At 37.3% G+C, this 18024-nt stretch overlaps 2 protein-coding genes across 8 annotated transcripts in view; both read left to right on the top strand.

The window, feature by feature from the left end:
* Nucleotides 1–1998, top strand: part of LOC111190427 (uncharacterized) — a 59110-nt gene extending 57112 nt beyond the window's left edge. For all 7 annotated transcript variants that reach the window (XM_049472591.1, XM_049472588.1, XM_049472589.1 and 4 more), the window contains 2 exons: nt 103–186; nt 884–1998. In XM_049472591.1, the coding sequence (XP_049328548.1) occupies nt 103–186; nt 884–950 (151 nt within the window). In that variant the 3' untranslated portion in view covers nt 951–1998. The remainder of the gene's footprint in view (nt 1–102; nt 187–883) is intronic.
* A 6844-nt stretch (nt 1999–8842) lies between these two features.
* Nucleotides 8843–18024, top strand: part of mtnr1aa (melatonin receptor 1A a) — a 68696-nt gene continuing 59514 nt past the window's right edge. The window contains exon 1 of the mRNA XM_022682135.2: nt 8843–9257. Within this exon, the coding sequence (XP_022537856.2) occupies nt 9092–9257 (166 nt within the window). The 5' untranslated portion in view covers nt 8843–9091. The remainder of the gene's footprint in view (nt 9258–18024) is intronic.

Genomic DNA, 18024 nt, shown 5'->3' with positions numbered 1-18024 from the left:
TAAAATAGACACTGATGAATTTATGTTTCTTAAATTTGTATAAAAGTCTGATGAAATGTTTAAGATGCTTTTGTATAATAATTACAATCTATTTTGTTTCAGCCTCAGCCACAATGACATCACTGACGTCTCAGCAAATAGAATCTACAATATTGTCTCTGTTAACAGCAGCATTCAGACTGTGAGGTGAGTACAGTCCTTCTATATTATAGTCAGTGATGAACCCTCAGTACATAGAGAAGCTGTAAATTAGACCTGATGATTTCTGTAAATATATGCATATGATTTTACTGCTTTTCTTTCAGTTGAATGATTGGCACCAAAAGGGTTATATATGTGAAATGCTAAAAGGAAAATTTATAATCATAATTTTCCTCAGTGATATCTGGGTAGATAAAGCTAAACAAGCTTCATCATTGGTCAGGACTTCACTGATTGATCAAAAGGTTTAATGTTTTAGGTTTACCACCAACATAATTAGGAACTAACCGGAATTAACCAATCAAATTCTCATTTTCAATGTCTGAGAACCGTTTCTCTCAAGAGAAATGTAACACGTGGTATCCTGAAGCATCTTATATGTTTAGAAGAACAATAGCATCAACTTCAATAGCACGACTTTCTACTGAAATAGACGCTTTTGCAGATACATTATGAAACATTGTGATGTTTGTATCTGTTACAAACTTGAAGTCAAAGTTTAGCTCTAACACGTTATTAGAATCCCTTAGGAGGTTTAGCAGTTCTAAGTTCTCACATTTGTTCTCTGAGAGTCCAACAGTTCTAGTTTACCACTGACTTTTGTGTGTTAGTGTTTTCTAGTTCTGCTCTATTAGTAGAGTATTAATGTGTGTGTGTTTGAGGTATATCTCTCTCTCTACAGACTCTTCAACAACAGAATCACAGACAGACAGCTCTTCCTCTCAGACCAGCGCTTTGAGATCTGGTGATGCCAAAAAATATCATCATGACTAGAATTAGAACCATTAGAACCGTTATTTTATGTTACAAAACACTGTATATCGACGGTATGTGTAAGAAAAAAATGTATTGCTTACAAAATATATATTTTTTCAGATCTTTTCAGATTATTTTAACTGTATTTTGGTTTATTTTCCTCTGTTGTAATGTAAAATCACATAAATGACCCAGGCTTTTAAATTGTGTCCATAAATAGTTTGTGTAAATTACTGTATATACAATGGCATGATGCAGTGGAAATATCACAACTATTACAATACACAAAGTGCAATATTAGCTTTTTTTGTCTTCATGTATTTTCTTTATATATATAAACTGTGTCACAGTGAAACAAGGCAAGGAATCAGGGAGGTAAGGGAGTTTTTATGAACAATAAGAGCTGTGAGAAGAGTGTGACCCTGAGTGGCTCTGCTGTTGCTCTGCTGTTCTGGGACCAGTTTATATGAACTAGGAGACGTCAAGCTATCTAAGTGTGGTGATGGGAACCTGTCCTCAGATAGACAGCGCATGGCTGTTCTACAAGACGTAAAGTTGTACACAGGCCAGAAGATCTTTCCATCTTCTCCTTTCTTCTGTTTCATCTTCTCACAGACTTTAGGATACTTAAGGACAGTTTCATAAGTACATGAAACACAGGGATGATAAGAACTTGTTTAACAGACTGGCTTGAGCTAATCATATCACTGGAGCTGGACAACAATCTTTTACTGGACACGGCTGATGTAGTCGTATACATAGATTATAAACAATTGCATTGAATCATATTGATTTACATGTCATTTGCATAAAGAAAAGGGTTTGGATAAAGTATGTGTTGGGTTAGGGGAAAGAGATTCCCAAGGGTTTGCTTTTGTCTCTGTCTCGGTTGACTGATCGAGGTATAATTACACTGTTTTGACTCATTCATGTACTTTTATTTTTTTCTAATGTATCTATTAATTTATGTTCTTTTTATATATCTGTAATACTACTAAAAACTATTTTTCCAGTAAACTTTAATATAATGTAAATTCTAAACTTTGACTCAGTGGTCATCTTTTCATAATCTGGGATTTCTCACATTCGAATTTTATCTAAATTATGCTGTGATAAATTACCCTACAGGCTCCATCTGCATCTATCCCTATAAATAAATCACACTTTGCTGTACAGTAGGGTTGTCTCATATGATATATGATATCAGATCATAACTAATGAATTATTGTATCAGTAATAGGCCATGACAGGGAGCTGGTTCAATCGTGCTACAATTCACATTCTATCCAAAGCATTTGGGCCATTTAGCCTATTTAAACCCTCACTTAGATGAAATCAGATACCTGCAGCTCTGCTACTCCCTCAGTTCTTCTCCCCTCGATCTGCTTTTCACCTAAGAAACCAGATCAGCAGCTTCTGGACTGAACCTAGACTTCAGCTTCAAATCCATATCTGAGAAACTGCTCTGAACTCCAGCCCAAATCTTCAAAGTTCACCCCCACACTCTTCCTCTCCGTCCTGAACCTGAGGGAGAGGAGTAATCATAGCAAATGTAGAATTAGATAAATCAACCAAAAACATGGCTACTTACAATGTCTGCACAGAGAAGATTCTCACGGTGTTTAATTGTGGTACCTGAGATCATATTGTTCATATGGTACCTGAGATCATATTTTTAATCAGAGTTTTTATCCGTTTAGCTCCATTCATCTCAATTCATTTTGGTCGCATTCGCGGGCTCCCTCTAGTGTTTACATTAAATTAATGAATTAAATGTATTATAGTATATAGTATTACTTTTTGGAGTACTTTTGAAAGTTGAAGTACTTTTTTTTCTTAATAAAATACTCAGATGAGTGGGAAATCTATCTAGTTTCATTCAGATGTGCAATATTATGCAAAAAAAAGCTTTTTTCTTTCTTTTTTTTAACAAAAAAATCTCCAAATTATGTTAGGTTATAGTATTACGGTTTGTGTAATTTTGGACTATTCATGAAACCCTTTTTTAAATTGACTTAAATTAATTAAAAACTGATTACTCTGGGAAAATACAAATATATATATATATATATATATATATATATATATTTTTTTTTTTTTTTTTTTTTTTTTTACTAAATATTTTATTATTCTTTATCCATTCATCTCCATTCATTTTGGTCTGACTCGGGGGCTCCCTCTAGCGGTTACAGTTAATTACTGATATAACGGCAGAGATGTGAGAAGTGGGAATTGTCGGTATAAACCGGCTCTGTGATGAAGCTGCTGATTGGCGCCCTGTTGTGGATCAATAATGAACAGACACCCAAACTCAGACTGTTTAAACTCTTATAGCAGGAGTTCTCAGCAGGACTCGGTTCAGATCCGGAGTTAACCACTAAACTTGTTCATGGAGACCCCTGTATTCAGCCACTTTAAGTTCCCCATTGCTGAAACATTTTAGTCTGTTAAATGTAGTAAATAAAGAGAAATGTAATTTAAAATGTTCAGAAAAATATCCTATTTCAGTTTGTTTCCTGTGGAGAAGTTAAATACGATATGTTTTTTCCCCCTCTTATCTGTTTAATTCAGTAAACAAAGAGAAATTCAATCTAAATGTTCAGAAAAAACATGTTTGTGGCTCGAAAAAAAGTGTGTATTCTCTGCTCTCTACAGACTCTGTTTTTCTGATATATAAGAAGTGGTCAGTCTACCAACCTCCTATCTCTCCTTTATATCAGTACATAACTGTATCCACTAGAGGGAGCCCGCGAGTGAGATCTAAATGAATGGAGGTGAATGGAGCTAAATAACTAAAAACTTAAATTAAAATTATCGTGTTGTCTTCAGAATAAACACGCGACACCTTGCTTGTGCTCATGAACTCCGCTTTACTTAGAACTCTTCAGATGCACACACACACACACACACACACACACACACACACACACACACACACACAGACTTGCTCTATAGTGGAAGTACCCACACAGCATAACTTATTAGTGACCTCTAGTGGTCGTAACCAGACTACATATTAGAATAGGGATGTAACATGTACCAGCTTCATATACTACAAAAATAGTAACTATCTAATTTATACAGGATAGTACATTTATTTAAAAAAAAAGTCAGTTGACGTTTTTAGTTAAATAAGCCAAGAAACCCTAATTATATATTTTCATTTTTCTTCAGCAAACAGATTTTACACAGTAAATATGTTACCGTTACTGCTACTGTGAGCTGATTGGTTGGTGAGCTGATGCTGGAGATACAGTCAGAGCTCTGAGTTTAAAGAACTATTAAAGAGAAAAAATGAGGCAGAGTGAGATAGAGGGAGGAAGAGTGAGAGAGTGACATACAGTGCGGTAGAGCAAGGTAAAGTGAGGCAGAGTGTGGTAGAGTGTGGGGAAAAAAGAGTTTTAAAAAACTTTAAGTAGCTTAAACTTTAGAATCTTAATTTATTGTGTTTCACATCAATATCAGGATATTCAACAGCGTTATCACACATATCCAGATCGTTCTTTTATTTATTACATATAATATTAAAAAAAACATTCAGAAATGACTAAAAACATTAAAACAATCAGTTTTATTTCAGCTAATCAATTATCATATTATTATTATTATTATTATTATTGTTGTTATTATTATTATTGTTGTTGTTGTGTGATAGTGCTACTGCTGTTCTTCATTTATGAAAGTCGTGTTTGTAATCACAATAAATAAATTCTAATTCTAATTTGGTCAAATTTCGGTGAAAATCAGTGAATACATTTTTTTAAAGGAAACAAAATGAAATATAATATTTTTATATTATAACACAATATATTTGAATGTACCATTAAGATTGCACACGTTACATGAATTTATTTATTTATTTATTTAAGTGGTAAAATAAGTTAAATTATAGGAATTATATAATAATATAAATGTATAAATCTCATAAAGCCACTGTCTGGTTGGTTGTGGGTGAAGCTGCTGATTGGCGCCCTCTTGTGGATGAAAATGAAGAGACACCCAAACTCAGACTGTTTAAACTCTTATAGCAGGAGTTCTCAGTAGGACTCGGACCAGATCCGGAGTTATTCAATAAACAGTCTAAATGTTTATAGACACCCCTGTATTCGGCTATTTTATTTCCCTCAATTGCTGAAATGTTTTACTCTGTGAATAAGAAATTAAATAATTAAAAATTAAAAATATATTTCAGTTTATTTCATGTGGAGAAGTTAAATATGATATGTTTCTTTTTCTCATCTGTTTAATTCAGTGAACAAAGAGAAATTCTATCTAAAATGTTCTGAAAAATATCATATTTTAGTTTTTGTCCAGAGAAAAACGGAAAGGATTATTAAAGTGTGTATTCTCTGTGGTCAGTCTACCAACCTCTTATCTCTCCTTTATATAAGTAAATAACTGTAACCGCTCGAGGGAGCCCGCGAGAGAGATCTTAATGAATTGGGGTGAATGGAGCTAAATGGCTAAAACACAAATTAAAAATAGAGTCTAACTACATATATCCAGGATATTCCTTTAATTTTAGAACGTTAAAGAATTTCTGCCACTAAAAACTCAATAAAAACTTACCTATATATTTCTACTTTTTCTACAGTAATCAGGTTTTAGTCAGTAAAGGTGCTGCATTACTGATACTGTGAGCTGATTGGCTGGTTGTTGAGCTGATGCTGGAGATACAGTCAGAGCTCTGAGATTAAAAGGTTAAAACTGGAATTTAAAAGCTTTTAAAAATGATTTCAGCGCTGAAACATGCAATGTTGTTTCTTTTTGCTTATTAAATAAGTAATTATTTTAGTAGAAAATTGATCAAATGTTTTTAAACTCTGATTTTGTTTCATTTCTCCATATGAATTCATTCATTTTGGTCTCTCTCGAGCGCGCCCTCTTGTGGTTTAATAAAGCCAGAACACTTTCTAAAGTCCTGATGAGAACTCCTGCTATAAGAGTTTAAACAGTCTGAGTTTAGGTGTCTCTTCATTTTCATCCACAAGAGGGCGCCAATCAGCAGCTTCACTCACAACCAACCAGACAGTGGATTTATGAGATTTATCCATTTATATTATTATATAATTCATATTATTGGATTTAACATTTATTGTTAACAAATACAAGTTATTGTATTTTACAAGTTAATAACTTAAATAAAAAACATGTAGGGTGTGCAAACGTAATGGTACATTTAAATACATTATGTTTTATATTTTGTAATCTGTTAAATTGAATAAATAAATCTAAATTAAATCGTTATTTATATCAGTTTGTGTCAGATTTCTCCTTTTCTGTTCCTGTATTTCTTTCTTTCTACACACTCTGAGAAGATGTGGGAGCAGCAGAGAGAGCAGAACGTTCTTCATTCTTTAGTGATATATATATATTTATACTGAATTATTCCTCCACCTTCTTCCGGGGTAGGAGAGGAGGAGTAGGAGAGGAGGAGTAGTAAAGGAGGAGTAGGAGAAGAGGAGTAGGAAAGGAGGAGTAGCCAAATTTCTGGATGAAGCCAAAATCTTCCTCCATGTTGGTGATCCTGAAACCCGAGTCTGAGCAGTAGAGACCAGAGGAGGGAGAAAGACTGTAAAGAGACAGCCTACTCATTTAAATAACCCCGCCCCTGCTAAGGGCTGTCTCCACAGAGCTAACTTATACACAGTCTATGGTCCCGCCCATACAGTCATTGGTCCCACCCTGGCTAGAGGTGTAACCCAGCCCTTTTACATTAACCACACCTTTTTTGAATAGAGCTGAATAACGTTTTAAAAAACGAATTCTGTGGGGATATAAAAAGTTGACAATATAAGCAGAGGTTACACTAGCTGCTGCATTTAAATAATGGAGGTAGAATTACAGTATATTAGAAAAAAACGTGATTGAAAGTTGTCTTGTTGTTTTGCCATTGAAACCTATGGGGATGGGTGGAGTTACACAGATTTCTGCAACCAAACAGCAGGGGGCGCCCGACCTGTGGTGGCAACACTTTTGAGAGACGATGCTCTGTCCAGCTACACACACAGTCTATGGTAAAGCCCGACTGACTTTAGTTTGAGTAAATAAAAGCTTGTTTCATTGCCACTCTGGAGAAACCGCTTCAGAAATTTTGATTCGATTTTGATCAAATTGTAAAGGTTTTGTCTTCAATAAAAAAAGCCTTTCTTTCGAATGCTCACCTCTGGAGTCTCCTAGCAGAAGTGAAGTCCTTGGTTAAGTTTCCCTCGAGCCACCAAAACAGCTCTAGCTAGCCCATATCTTACAGTCTTTGCAAAGTGCGTCACAATGCTCATTGCTATCTTACACTCCACCATCTGTCTATTTTCACGCCTCGCTCCTGTGTCGTTTAAATAGCAATGCTGCTTGTAAATAGATCTATGTTTCATTTCTATCTTGGCAACAGAAAACACAGGTGCACCACTGACTACTGACTAAACACAACCTAGACAACAGTCAACAGTCCAAAGTTCATTGCTATCTTGGCAGTGAATTGTCAACACATTTGCGCAACCTTGTTTGTTATGCACACATGAACACACAGCAGAGCACAAACCCATAGCGCGTGCCTGTTGCCAGCTAGGCAAACTTTACATTAATAATAAACAGAATAAATGAAATAAAGTTTTTCTTTGCTGAGAATCGTTAGACACGTCCAGGTAGTAACGTCTCTGTCCGCCTGCCTGTCTGTCTGTCTCTCCCTGTATGTCTGTTTTTTTGTTTGTCTATCTGTTTTTCTCTCTCTCTGTCTCTTTCACACTTAGCCTATTTGTTTCTTTCTTTCTGTCCGTCTTTCTTTCTCTCTCTCTCTTTTTCTCTCTGCGTCTGTCTGTCTCTCTTTCTGTGCATCTGTCTGTCTCGCTCTCTCATTCTGTGCATCTGTCTGCCTCTCTGTTTTTTCTCTCTTTCTGTCTCTCTCTCTCTCTTGCTCTATCTGTATGTCTGTTTTTCTCTATCTCTCTCTTTGTCTCTCTGTTTGTCTGTCTGTCTGTTTGCCTCCCTCGCAATTTCTCTATCTGTTTCTTTCAATGTCCGCCTGTCTGTCGTTCGTCTGTTTGTCTCTTTCTGTCTTTCTGTTTATTTCTCTGTTCGCATGTCTGTATCTCTCTTTCTGTCCATCTCTCACTCTCTCTGTGCATCTGTCTGTCTGTCTCTCTTTTTCTTTTCGTTTGTCTCTTTCTCTCTCTCTCCCTGTCTGTCTCTCTGTTTTTTGCTCTGTCTATCTGTCTGTCTGTTTGTCTCTCTCTCTATCTTTGTCTTTTTCTCATTGTCTTTCTCTCTCTCTCTCTCTCTCTCTCTCTCTCTCTCTCTCTCTCTCCTCTGTCTATTTCTCATTGTCTCTCTCTCTCTTGCTGTAAAGTAAATAAACAAACGGCACATCTGGAAAAAAAGATTATGACTCATCAGAGCGCGAGGGCCCGCGTGCACCTACACCGCTGCGACCGTACCGGTGAATGAGCGAGCGCGAGCAGCACTTGCGTGTTTTTTTATTTTTTAATTATCTGAACTAAAAAAAATCTCAGACATAAACACCGCGCGCTCCCCAGCAGGTGGCAGCACGGGACGCTGCTCACGAGCACATCACGAGCCATTAACAAAATAGGCCTGGCCTATGTGATGGGGCAGGCCGGGCGCGCACTGATTGGTTGTCTGGTTAATCGTGCTTGGACTGCCCTGCTGCTTTCTGGTTGGCTGGTAGCGCCTCGTGCAGGCGCGCGCGCCCCGCCCTTTGGCGCTGCGATTGGCTGAGCGCCATCCCGCCTCGTGCATTCATACTCTGCAGTTGCCACACCTGCGAGTGGGCGTGTGCAGTCAGAATACGGGCGCAAATAAAACAAATCCCGCATAAGGCGGAGAGATGGGCGCGCGCGCCGCCAGAAACAGTGTTGCCCGGCGTGAGAGGAACGCGTGCGGCGGGAACAGAAACTCACCCCGGGGGGGCGGCACTGAGGGCAGCGGGGGGCTGTGGAGGGGCAGATAGGCAGTATGGAGAGGAGCGTGCGCGCCGGGGAGGCTCGCGGCTCCGGCTCAGTGATGCCGAGCGCAGCGGCGCGACCGAGCGGCTGCCTGGGCTGAGCGCGCGCGCGAGAGTGTGTGTGTGTGTGTGTGTGTGTGTGTGAGAGAGAAAAGTTTGGGGCTGGTGGAGAGTGAGATGATCCTGAATGGAAGCTACGGGAACGGCTCTGCGTTCGAGCAGCGGCCGCCCTGGGTGGCCACCACGCTGGGCTGCTTCCTCATCTTCACCATCGTGGTGGATATTTTGGGCAACCTGCTGGTCATCTTCTCTGTCTACAGGAACAAGAAGCTCCGGAACGCAGGTAAACAACAGCAGCAACACCTGGACACGCTCACCTGTGCGCGTGCCCTCATGCGCACACTACACTGTCCACACTGTCCACATGATGCACTCATAAAAATGTTGTCTATTGTATTCTACACTCAGGCAGGAGGATTAAATGGCTTGGTCCTCTTTTTGCATTCTCATACAAGCGTTTCTTAAAGAATCCTTGGTAAAAAAGAAAAAAAGAAAAAAAAAGGAACGGTTGTGTGTATACCATGCCTTGTTAACTTGTAGCTGCATGGAAAGATACGATTTTAAAAATACTTTAAAGTCCTTCCGAGACTTTTTCAAGGACTTTCTTCATACACTCCTTAAAACAGAATTGCTACAAAGGATGCACCGAATATTCGGCAAACAAAATTATTTGCTAGAAAATGACAAAACCCGAAAATATAAAAACAAGCACTTTAGCTGGTCGTCCGAATACGTGATGAGAAGACTATTACATTTATACGAAACAATGGCTATTTTTTTATGTATAAGCATATACTGTGCTTTGTTGGTGTCTCTGCTAGGATGCTATCATGCTACAAAGGTTTGGTTCAGTGTTCAATATATATTTTTACATTTTAGTTTTGCTTATGATTTTTCAGGCCATTAAATTCATTTAGTCATGATACAATTTTGTTATGTTTCACTTTCAGCCAAAAGTTTTCATTTTTAATGGATCCCTAGTTACTACAAAGGATTCTAGTCTATTAACATTTTGTTTTGTAAAAGGCATGCATGAGTGTGAAGAACACTTACATCCAAGTTCTCAAAACTGGTTCTTCTTTACCGTCAGACGAATGGAACATTTTTCCTATTTTAAAAATAGCCTACAGGACAGTGGTTATTTTACAAATCTAGGCTTCTTGTTACTTTGTACAGTTTTGTAAAAAAAAAATAAAATATTGGAAAAAGTTTTTCATTTGTTTTTCATTTACAGAAAAAGTATTCAAAGAAACAACAATGTTTAGTGGCACAAAGTAGTTATTATTTGGTTCTAGTTGTCTTGTTTTAAAAGTGTAGATTCTTTAAAGACGTGGAGATTCTTTAAACTTTGAAACATGTCTTTACACATAAGCAAAGTTGTTGCTTAAAGATCCATTAGTTGAAATTTTCCTTATAGAACCAAATGTGCTCTGTAGAACTTCTTTCTATCACAGTTTAACCCTAATTTTTTTAAAGAATTTTGGGATTGGGTTTGGAATATGAACCATATGGAGGTCCTTATAACTTTGAGAAGATTCCCCAAGCTCCCGTAATGGCGCAAAATGATTATTTAAAGATTCACCAAATAAACAAGTCTTTATGAAGAACTATGATGTGTTCCTTTTAAGACCCTTAAGTTTTGGTTTGGCACGTTTTGAATCTTGTAAAGATTATCCGGAATTTAAGATCGTTTTTTGCGCCACATAAAATAAATATCAATTGATCAGTTGAGATGTTTTTGAGAACGTTATTTTTAATAATGCTGCAAAGCTCCTTTATAGTAAATTAAAAGTTTTCAAAATAGTTATTTAAAGAACTGTCTACTAAAATATGTATATGGCCCTGTAGACCATGCTTCTATTATACCTGGCATTCTTCTTTTTTTAATTGTCAAATATTTTCAGTTGATGTGGAGAAAGCTCTTCACACTCACACCTGATATTTACAGGGTAACACAAGATTCTGAATATTTTTTTGTAGTACTATTCAGCAATGTAGTTTTTAGGAGCGCAGTAAAAACCTTAAATCGGTTTTGAACTTTTTATGCTTTTTTGTAAAAGTCTTTATTAAAAGAACCAACAATTGAAAGAGAACCTGAAGTTGCTCTTTCTGTGCATAAAAACGGACACCTCCATGTCTGTTTGTAAGAGTGTATGCAGGCGTATGGTTGGCACGCGGAGCTGGTGGAGTGGAACTTTTCCTTAGCGTGCGCGCGCATGCAAACAAGCGAGTGAGGGAGATTGTTATTATCCCTGCGCGCACAGAACGGTCGCACGTGGGACTCAAAGCGTGTCCTACATGAGTAGCAGCCCGGGCGGGATGTATACGCAGAGTACCCAAGATACACTGCTGTGTGTTTAGAATCTTTTACGCATCATGTTTGCGTTTTCTCGCGCGGGTTGTAAGAGTCAGAGTCTCGCGCTGTAGCTCGTGCCATACTCGCCGTGTTTGTAGGACGCAGCGTTCGCGCGCTTTTACGCACAGCTCTGTTTCTTGGTTTGATGAGCGCCACGTTTTCGCGGGGACACAGAGAAGCCAACAGAAATCTTTAGTTTTTTTAGTTATATGCATTTTTGCAAAATATGCATTTTTCATATGCATAAAAACTTTATTACCAAGTCTCACCAAGTTAGAAATTCACTTTGTTAGGTTCTATGAAATGTGTTGCTGGCTATAATTTACGATCAATTAAACAATTAACTTGTTTTACATAAATAAATCAAACTCACATAATGAGCACAGCACACCTTTTTTGTTCATTTAAGTCAGCAACTGAGAATTACCGACTATTATGTTTACATCTTATTGTCAGTCATATAAGTAATTGCAGTAATGCAGATGTGACCAGCTGGACCCAACCAACATGTCAAGTCACACTGAGCAACACAAGACACAGTAACTTGCTCTTATAGCCTTCAACACTGAGATTAGTCTATAGTTACATAACACAATTACATAACACATATATATATATATCCCAAGAGAAGGCAGCAGCAGCCTGTGGGGAATGACTACACACTGATGGTGGGTGAGAGAGAGGTGGGAGGACACGCCCAATATGCAAATGCCTGACCAAGATCAGGTGAAAACTCCTGCATGAGTCAAACTGAGCATGTGCAGTAGTGCAGAGTAGTTAGCTTGGCCTCAACTATAGAGCTCAACTACATTTTTACATTTTGCCAACAAGCCAAACTCATATTAAGAAACATTATTTTAAGAGTTTTAAGTTTTTTTTTTTACAGTGCATGCACATAGCAAGCACGTGCGTGAGTGTGTTGTGTGCATGTTAGTGTGTGTGCGTTACTGTGTGTTGTGTCTGTACTGTACTGATTGCGCTGCATCATTTAAAATTTGTGCAGTTGGGTTTAGACCGTGCGTAATGCGCTTGGATGGAATGCAGGTTAATCCAGCAGCTTTTTTTTTTTTTAAGGTTTTTATGCAACCGGCTGCTGCTGTAGACAGAGACAGAGACTCTGAACCATCAGAGTTGGGGTTGAGTGGATGTTTGTGTGTGTGTACTGTATTGTACGTTCAGAAATTCAGTGGTCAAAGTGAAAGTGCTTCTTGAACTTGTCATTGAGTTGCCATTGGCAGCTTCTTTTCCATTGGCTTCTGGCACAATCTATCTATTTGTTTACTGGGTGTGTCCCCCAGTTTCAGACACTCAGTGTGTAGTAATTCCCCCCTGGGCTACATTAGGTAAACTTGTAGATTGTATATTATGATTAACTGCTCGGTCTCTGTGTTGTAGGTTATAAGAACAAGCATCATTTTCTGAGCTGCAGTAACTCTGTGTTGGCTGTGCTCTCAATACTCCTCACTCTATACACTGTAAACCCACAATTAGTTTGAACTCATACAAATTATGTCTGTTTAATGAAAAAAACATATTTTTTATATTACTCAGCTATTATAAATTAGTTGAACATTTTTGAGCACATTCAACATACATCCAAACAGAGACCCTTGAGTTAAATCTGTTGGGACAAACTATTTGCATACTGGGTGTGTCCTCCAATTTCTGACACTCACCATCAGTGTGTAGTCATTCCTCCTCGGGCTACCTTTGGTAAACTTGTAGACTGTCTATAAATTCAGCTTTTCCAGACTTACAGTGTGAAATATTGAGGTAAAATGCAATTTAATGAAAAAAGCAAGAAGAAATTGACACATTTATTTATTTGGAACACAAGATACTAAGTAGAATTTTTCAGGAAATGAATTGGTACAACAGAAATAAAAAAAAGTTAAATCAACAACTAATAACTTGATGTTTTAATTTACGCTAACTCAAGTTTTCACTCACCATTATTTAAAAATAAAAGATCAAACTGCTTGCCTTAAAAAGTTAAGTTAAAAAGTTAAAACTCAACTTATCTGGTCTTACAGTATAACAAAAATAAAAAAGCAAAATTAACTTCCCCTTTTAGTTGTAATAACTTGATGTTTTAAGTTAGGCTAAAATAAGTTTTCTCAATTTTTTGAAGTAAGTTTAGTTTGTGGTGGAGGAGGACATGCAGAGATGCATGAAAACTTCTGAACTCTTAAAACGTTATGAATATAAACTTTTACATTTTCTTTGCATTATTTGAGGTCTGAAAGCTCTGCATCTTTTTTTGTTATTTCAGACATTTCTCATTTTCTGCAAATAAATGCTCTAAATGACAATATTTTTGCTTGGAATTTGTTTATAGAATAAAACAACAGTGTTCATTTTACTCAAACATATATATATAAATAGCAAAATCAGAGAAACTGATTCAGAAACTGAAGTGATCTCTTATTTTTTTCAGTTTGAATGTATGTGTGACAAAAAATGTTCCCTTAACCAAAAATAGTTGAGTATTGTTTGGATATATCTGATTTTTACATAAAACGGGCTTGATTTATTTTAGATGAGATGAATAGTGGGTTTAAAGTCTACTGATAGACCTTGTTTACATTGCTATCACTGAATTAACTATCAAACCAATTGTAGGAATGCTTGAAATTTGCCTCGAAGCTTAAAACCAGTCTAATAACATGTTCACTGGGTTCCTCCACCATCAGAGCTGTTTACAACAGGACTCGGCTCAATCTGCTCCAGCAAATAAGAGATAATCCGGCCCTTCAAACTTTCATTTGTTTATTTCGGATCTGTGTATCCCGTGCGCCCCTCCCTGAGGCTGCCATGGATTCGTCCCACTTTCCACCATTACTTGTGTTGTAATCCCACCCTCTATCCCACCCCCCAGCTTGTATATTGCATGTATAGTATATATGCAATTTATGTAATAATGCAGTTTATGCAAAAACAGGGATTACTGGTTTTAATCGAACCCACATCCATTGAGTTATATGAACAGTTTATGGTTTAATCCTTATTATCTGAATGATTTCAATGAATATGAAAGCTTTATGAAGCGTCAGCTACTTATTGCTGCATATAATCTTCATTAAAAAAAGCACTGATGGGCGCCGAGGGGTCCAGCGGTCTAAAGCGCCGCCACTATGAGCGGGAGGTCGCAGGTTCGAACCCCCGCTCATGCAGCTTTGCCATCAAGCTCCCGGCGCTCAGAGGGAGCAAAATTGGCCCTGCTCCCTCCGGGTGGGTAGATGGCGCTCTCTCCCCACATCACTCCTAGGGTGATGTCCACAACACAGGGCGTCTGTGAGCTGATGTATCGGAACCTGTGATGCTGCTCGGCAATACTGCATCAGCAGCAGCTCGAAAAGAAGCGGAGGCTGACTTCACATATATCGGAGGAGGCATGTGTTAGTCTTCTTCACCCTCCTGGTGTGTTGGGGCATTACTAGTGATAGGGGGAGTCCTAATGAGTGGGTTGGGTAATTGGCCGTGTAAATTGGGGAGAAAATGGGAAAAAAATAGAAATAAAATTATATATATAAAAAAAAGCACCATGAGGTCCACATTTCCAGTGGTATACAGCGCTGACCAATAGGAACGATGTTGAGCTTTGGAGCACTGGAACTGTGTTCTCGGGGGTGGTGGAGCTTCATCCAGCTTCTTTGGGATGAGTTGAAAGGGCAGATCTTCAGTAGCCTTATCGAACATCATCAGTACCCAACCTCACGAATACTCTTATATATTTTAACAAAGATATTATCATATTTAAACACATTTTTAAACACATTTCGGTATCATATGTGAAGTGTGGCTAATGCTAGCAGATCTGGCTATGTTTAACAGCCTAATTAATAGAAGGGAGCCAGAAGGTAACATAGACATGGAGGTACCTTAAAAAACACACTGGCTTCAATCTGCTCCACTTTCCACAAACCTGAGTGTTCACGTAAATTACCCACAATTCCTTTCGTCCGTGAACCACATGGATCTGCAGCCTTTATTTAATGAGAAACTTTAGAAACACCAAAAACTACACTAAACAAGGAATGCCAGGAATGCCGATTTTAGCTCAGTTTTTCAGTGGCCAACAGTTGTTTTTTTTTGTTGATCACTGATTAAAAAAAAACTCTGCTCTGAGGCAAATCTGGGATCTCTGACCAATCGCAGACGCCTGGCAATTTTTTTTTTTTGCCATGCTAGATATCTGACTCAGTCAGCGACTGGGAGTCAAGAACAGCGGCCCTCTAGTGGACGGGTTTAAACACAACACTAAATGACCCACTGTTTGACACCAGTCTTTACTAATGTAAACTAATAATCAAAAATCGGTACAGTGTTTTAAGTATATATATATATATTTATATATATATATATTTATACAGTACTATAAATCATAATCTCGCAATACAATATGATATTGATATTTTCTTTCACCTCTATTGTTAATAGCTTTAGATGAAAAGGTGGCTTTAATTTTTTGATCTGTACAATTTTTTTTTGTAAAAAGTTTGGTTTCTGGACCCCAGCACAGTTCTTTAGCGGCGGTAATTGCAGTAGTGATCACTATTGATCTGCAGTCTCGAGTTAGTGGTGCGCATCACGAGCACAATGGTCTCCTGACCTTCACCCTTTCATTTACCAATTCATTACACGCTGCTTCTTTTATAGCAAGCAGACATGCTGGTATGGATGGGTTTGAGCGTCGCTATCAGCAGAATGTTTGATTGGAAATAAAAGATGTGAAAAAAGATGGAATACTATGTGTAATGAAAATATATCTGATGATATGGTGTTGAAAGATTGGTGTTGTTGAGTTTTTCTAAACAATGTTCTTCTACATGACTGAAAATCTCTTTTGTTTAGTTAGTTTTAGCCTTCTTGACCTTCCGCCTGAGAAGTACCTTTATTTCAATGGTATGATGCTCCCACCACCATGTTTTACAGTAGGGATATTATCCATTGCCTGTTTTCCTTAGAATTACCACTATTCTGCTGCCACAACCATGTTTCACAGGTTGAAGTGGTCTTAATATTTCAGCAGCAGCAAAAGGCCCACACTCCTGCGTTTCAAAATGTTTCTAAATCTGATATATGTATTATATATTGTGTTTTATACTATGACTATGGCTTTTATAAAGTTTTAAGAGTTCAGAAATCAGTCAATATTTGGTGGAATAACCCTGATGGTTTTTAATCACAGTTTTCATGCATCTTGGCATCATGTTCTCCTCCTCCACCAGTCTTACACACTGCTTTTGGATAACTTTATGCTCTTTACACTCCTGGTGCAAAAATTCAAGCAGTTCAGTTTGGTTTGATGATCAGCTTGTGATCATCCATCTTCCTCTTGATTATATTCCAGCGGTTTTCAATTTGGTAAATTTAAAGAAACTCGTTATTTTAAGTGCTCTCTTATTGTTTTCCAGATCTGTATATTTAATTGTGATACGTATACAGCCATAGTATTTTTTCAAAACTCCATTATGTGTTCATATAGGAACTTAATTTCATAAGCAAGACAAAAATACATTTATGCTATTTAGCCCTTTAATACAAGAATCAGGATTTCTTCTCCCAAATGGTTTTATTGTTCTTTCAGGCTGATAAAAATGTTTTAAATGTTATTTATGTGTCCACTTCCATGCAAATATTGTATTAAAGTCCAATAAATAAATAAAAATATTATACAAATAAAAAGATAAATGGAAATGTTAATGTTGATATTAATATTTCCATATGTTTCAGTCCAATGTAGTATTGAATATGAATAAGGAACACTAAAAGGAATCATGTAGTAACTTAAGTAACTTAAAAATACTCTGTGAAGAAGCATTAACTTGTAGCTTCTTAGGCTGGTAACTCTGATGAACTTATCCTGTCAACAGAGGTAACTTTTGGTCTCCCTTTTCTGGGGCTGTCCTGATGAGTGCCAGTTCCATCATAACATTTTTGAAGGTCTTAGCGACTGTACTCGAGAGCATACTTTTTATTTTTTTTTTTAAGTTCTTGATTTTTTTTAATTGACTGACCTTAAAATTCTAATAGTCTTTTTTTTTCTTTACTTATTTGAGTAGTTCTTGCCATAATATTGATTATCTAGCTTTTCAAAACTTTACAACTGATGCCTTCAGAAACACATTAAGATAATATTACAGGTGATGCTACCTCATAAAACTGACTGAGAAAATCTAGCCAAGACGTATAAAACTCTTATCTAAGCAAGAGTTTTAACTTTGAAGAATGTAAAATATATAAAACATATTCTGGTTTGTTTCACACTTTTTTTGTTGGTTACTAAATTATTCCATATGTTTTTCTTCATAGTTTGCAAGACTTTAGTATTAATCTACACTGCAGAATTCTTTTGGCCACATGGTCCTCTTAAAAGGCTGCCATGCATCAACAACAGCAGTAATAATATATAAAACAATAAAACATAATTAAAACGTGTTCAGTTTTCGATATTCGTTCAGATATTTTGACTATAACTCCCAGACGTCTCTCAGTTTAAACCCCTGCTCACGTCATTTAGATGAACTGACACCCACGAAGCACAGGGTCTCCCTGGAGCCTGTGTTTGTGCTGTGTTCACTGGAGTAGAGAACTGTATCCACCAGTCCAGAAACAAGGACAGAGCTGAATTAAAATCCCTCCCTCCTCCCTCCTCCTCTTCCTCCTCCTCCTCTTTCTCCTCCTTCTCCTG

The sequence above is a fragment of the Astyanax mexicanus genome, chromosome 25, assembly GCF_023375975.1.
Source record: "Astyanax mexicanus isolate ESR-SI-001 chromosome 25, AstMex3_surface, whole genome shotgun sequence".
In the NCBI taxonomy this organism is placed as follows: domain Eukaryota; kingdom Metazoa; phylum Chordata; class Actinopteri; order Characiformes; family Acestrorhamphidae; genus Astyanax; species Astyanax mexicanus.
Note: the sequence above shows the minus strand (reverse complement) of the source record. Positions and strands in the feature narration are given on the sequence as shown.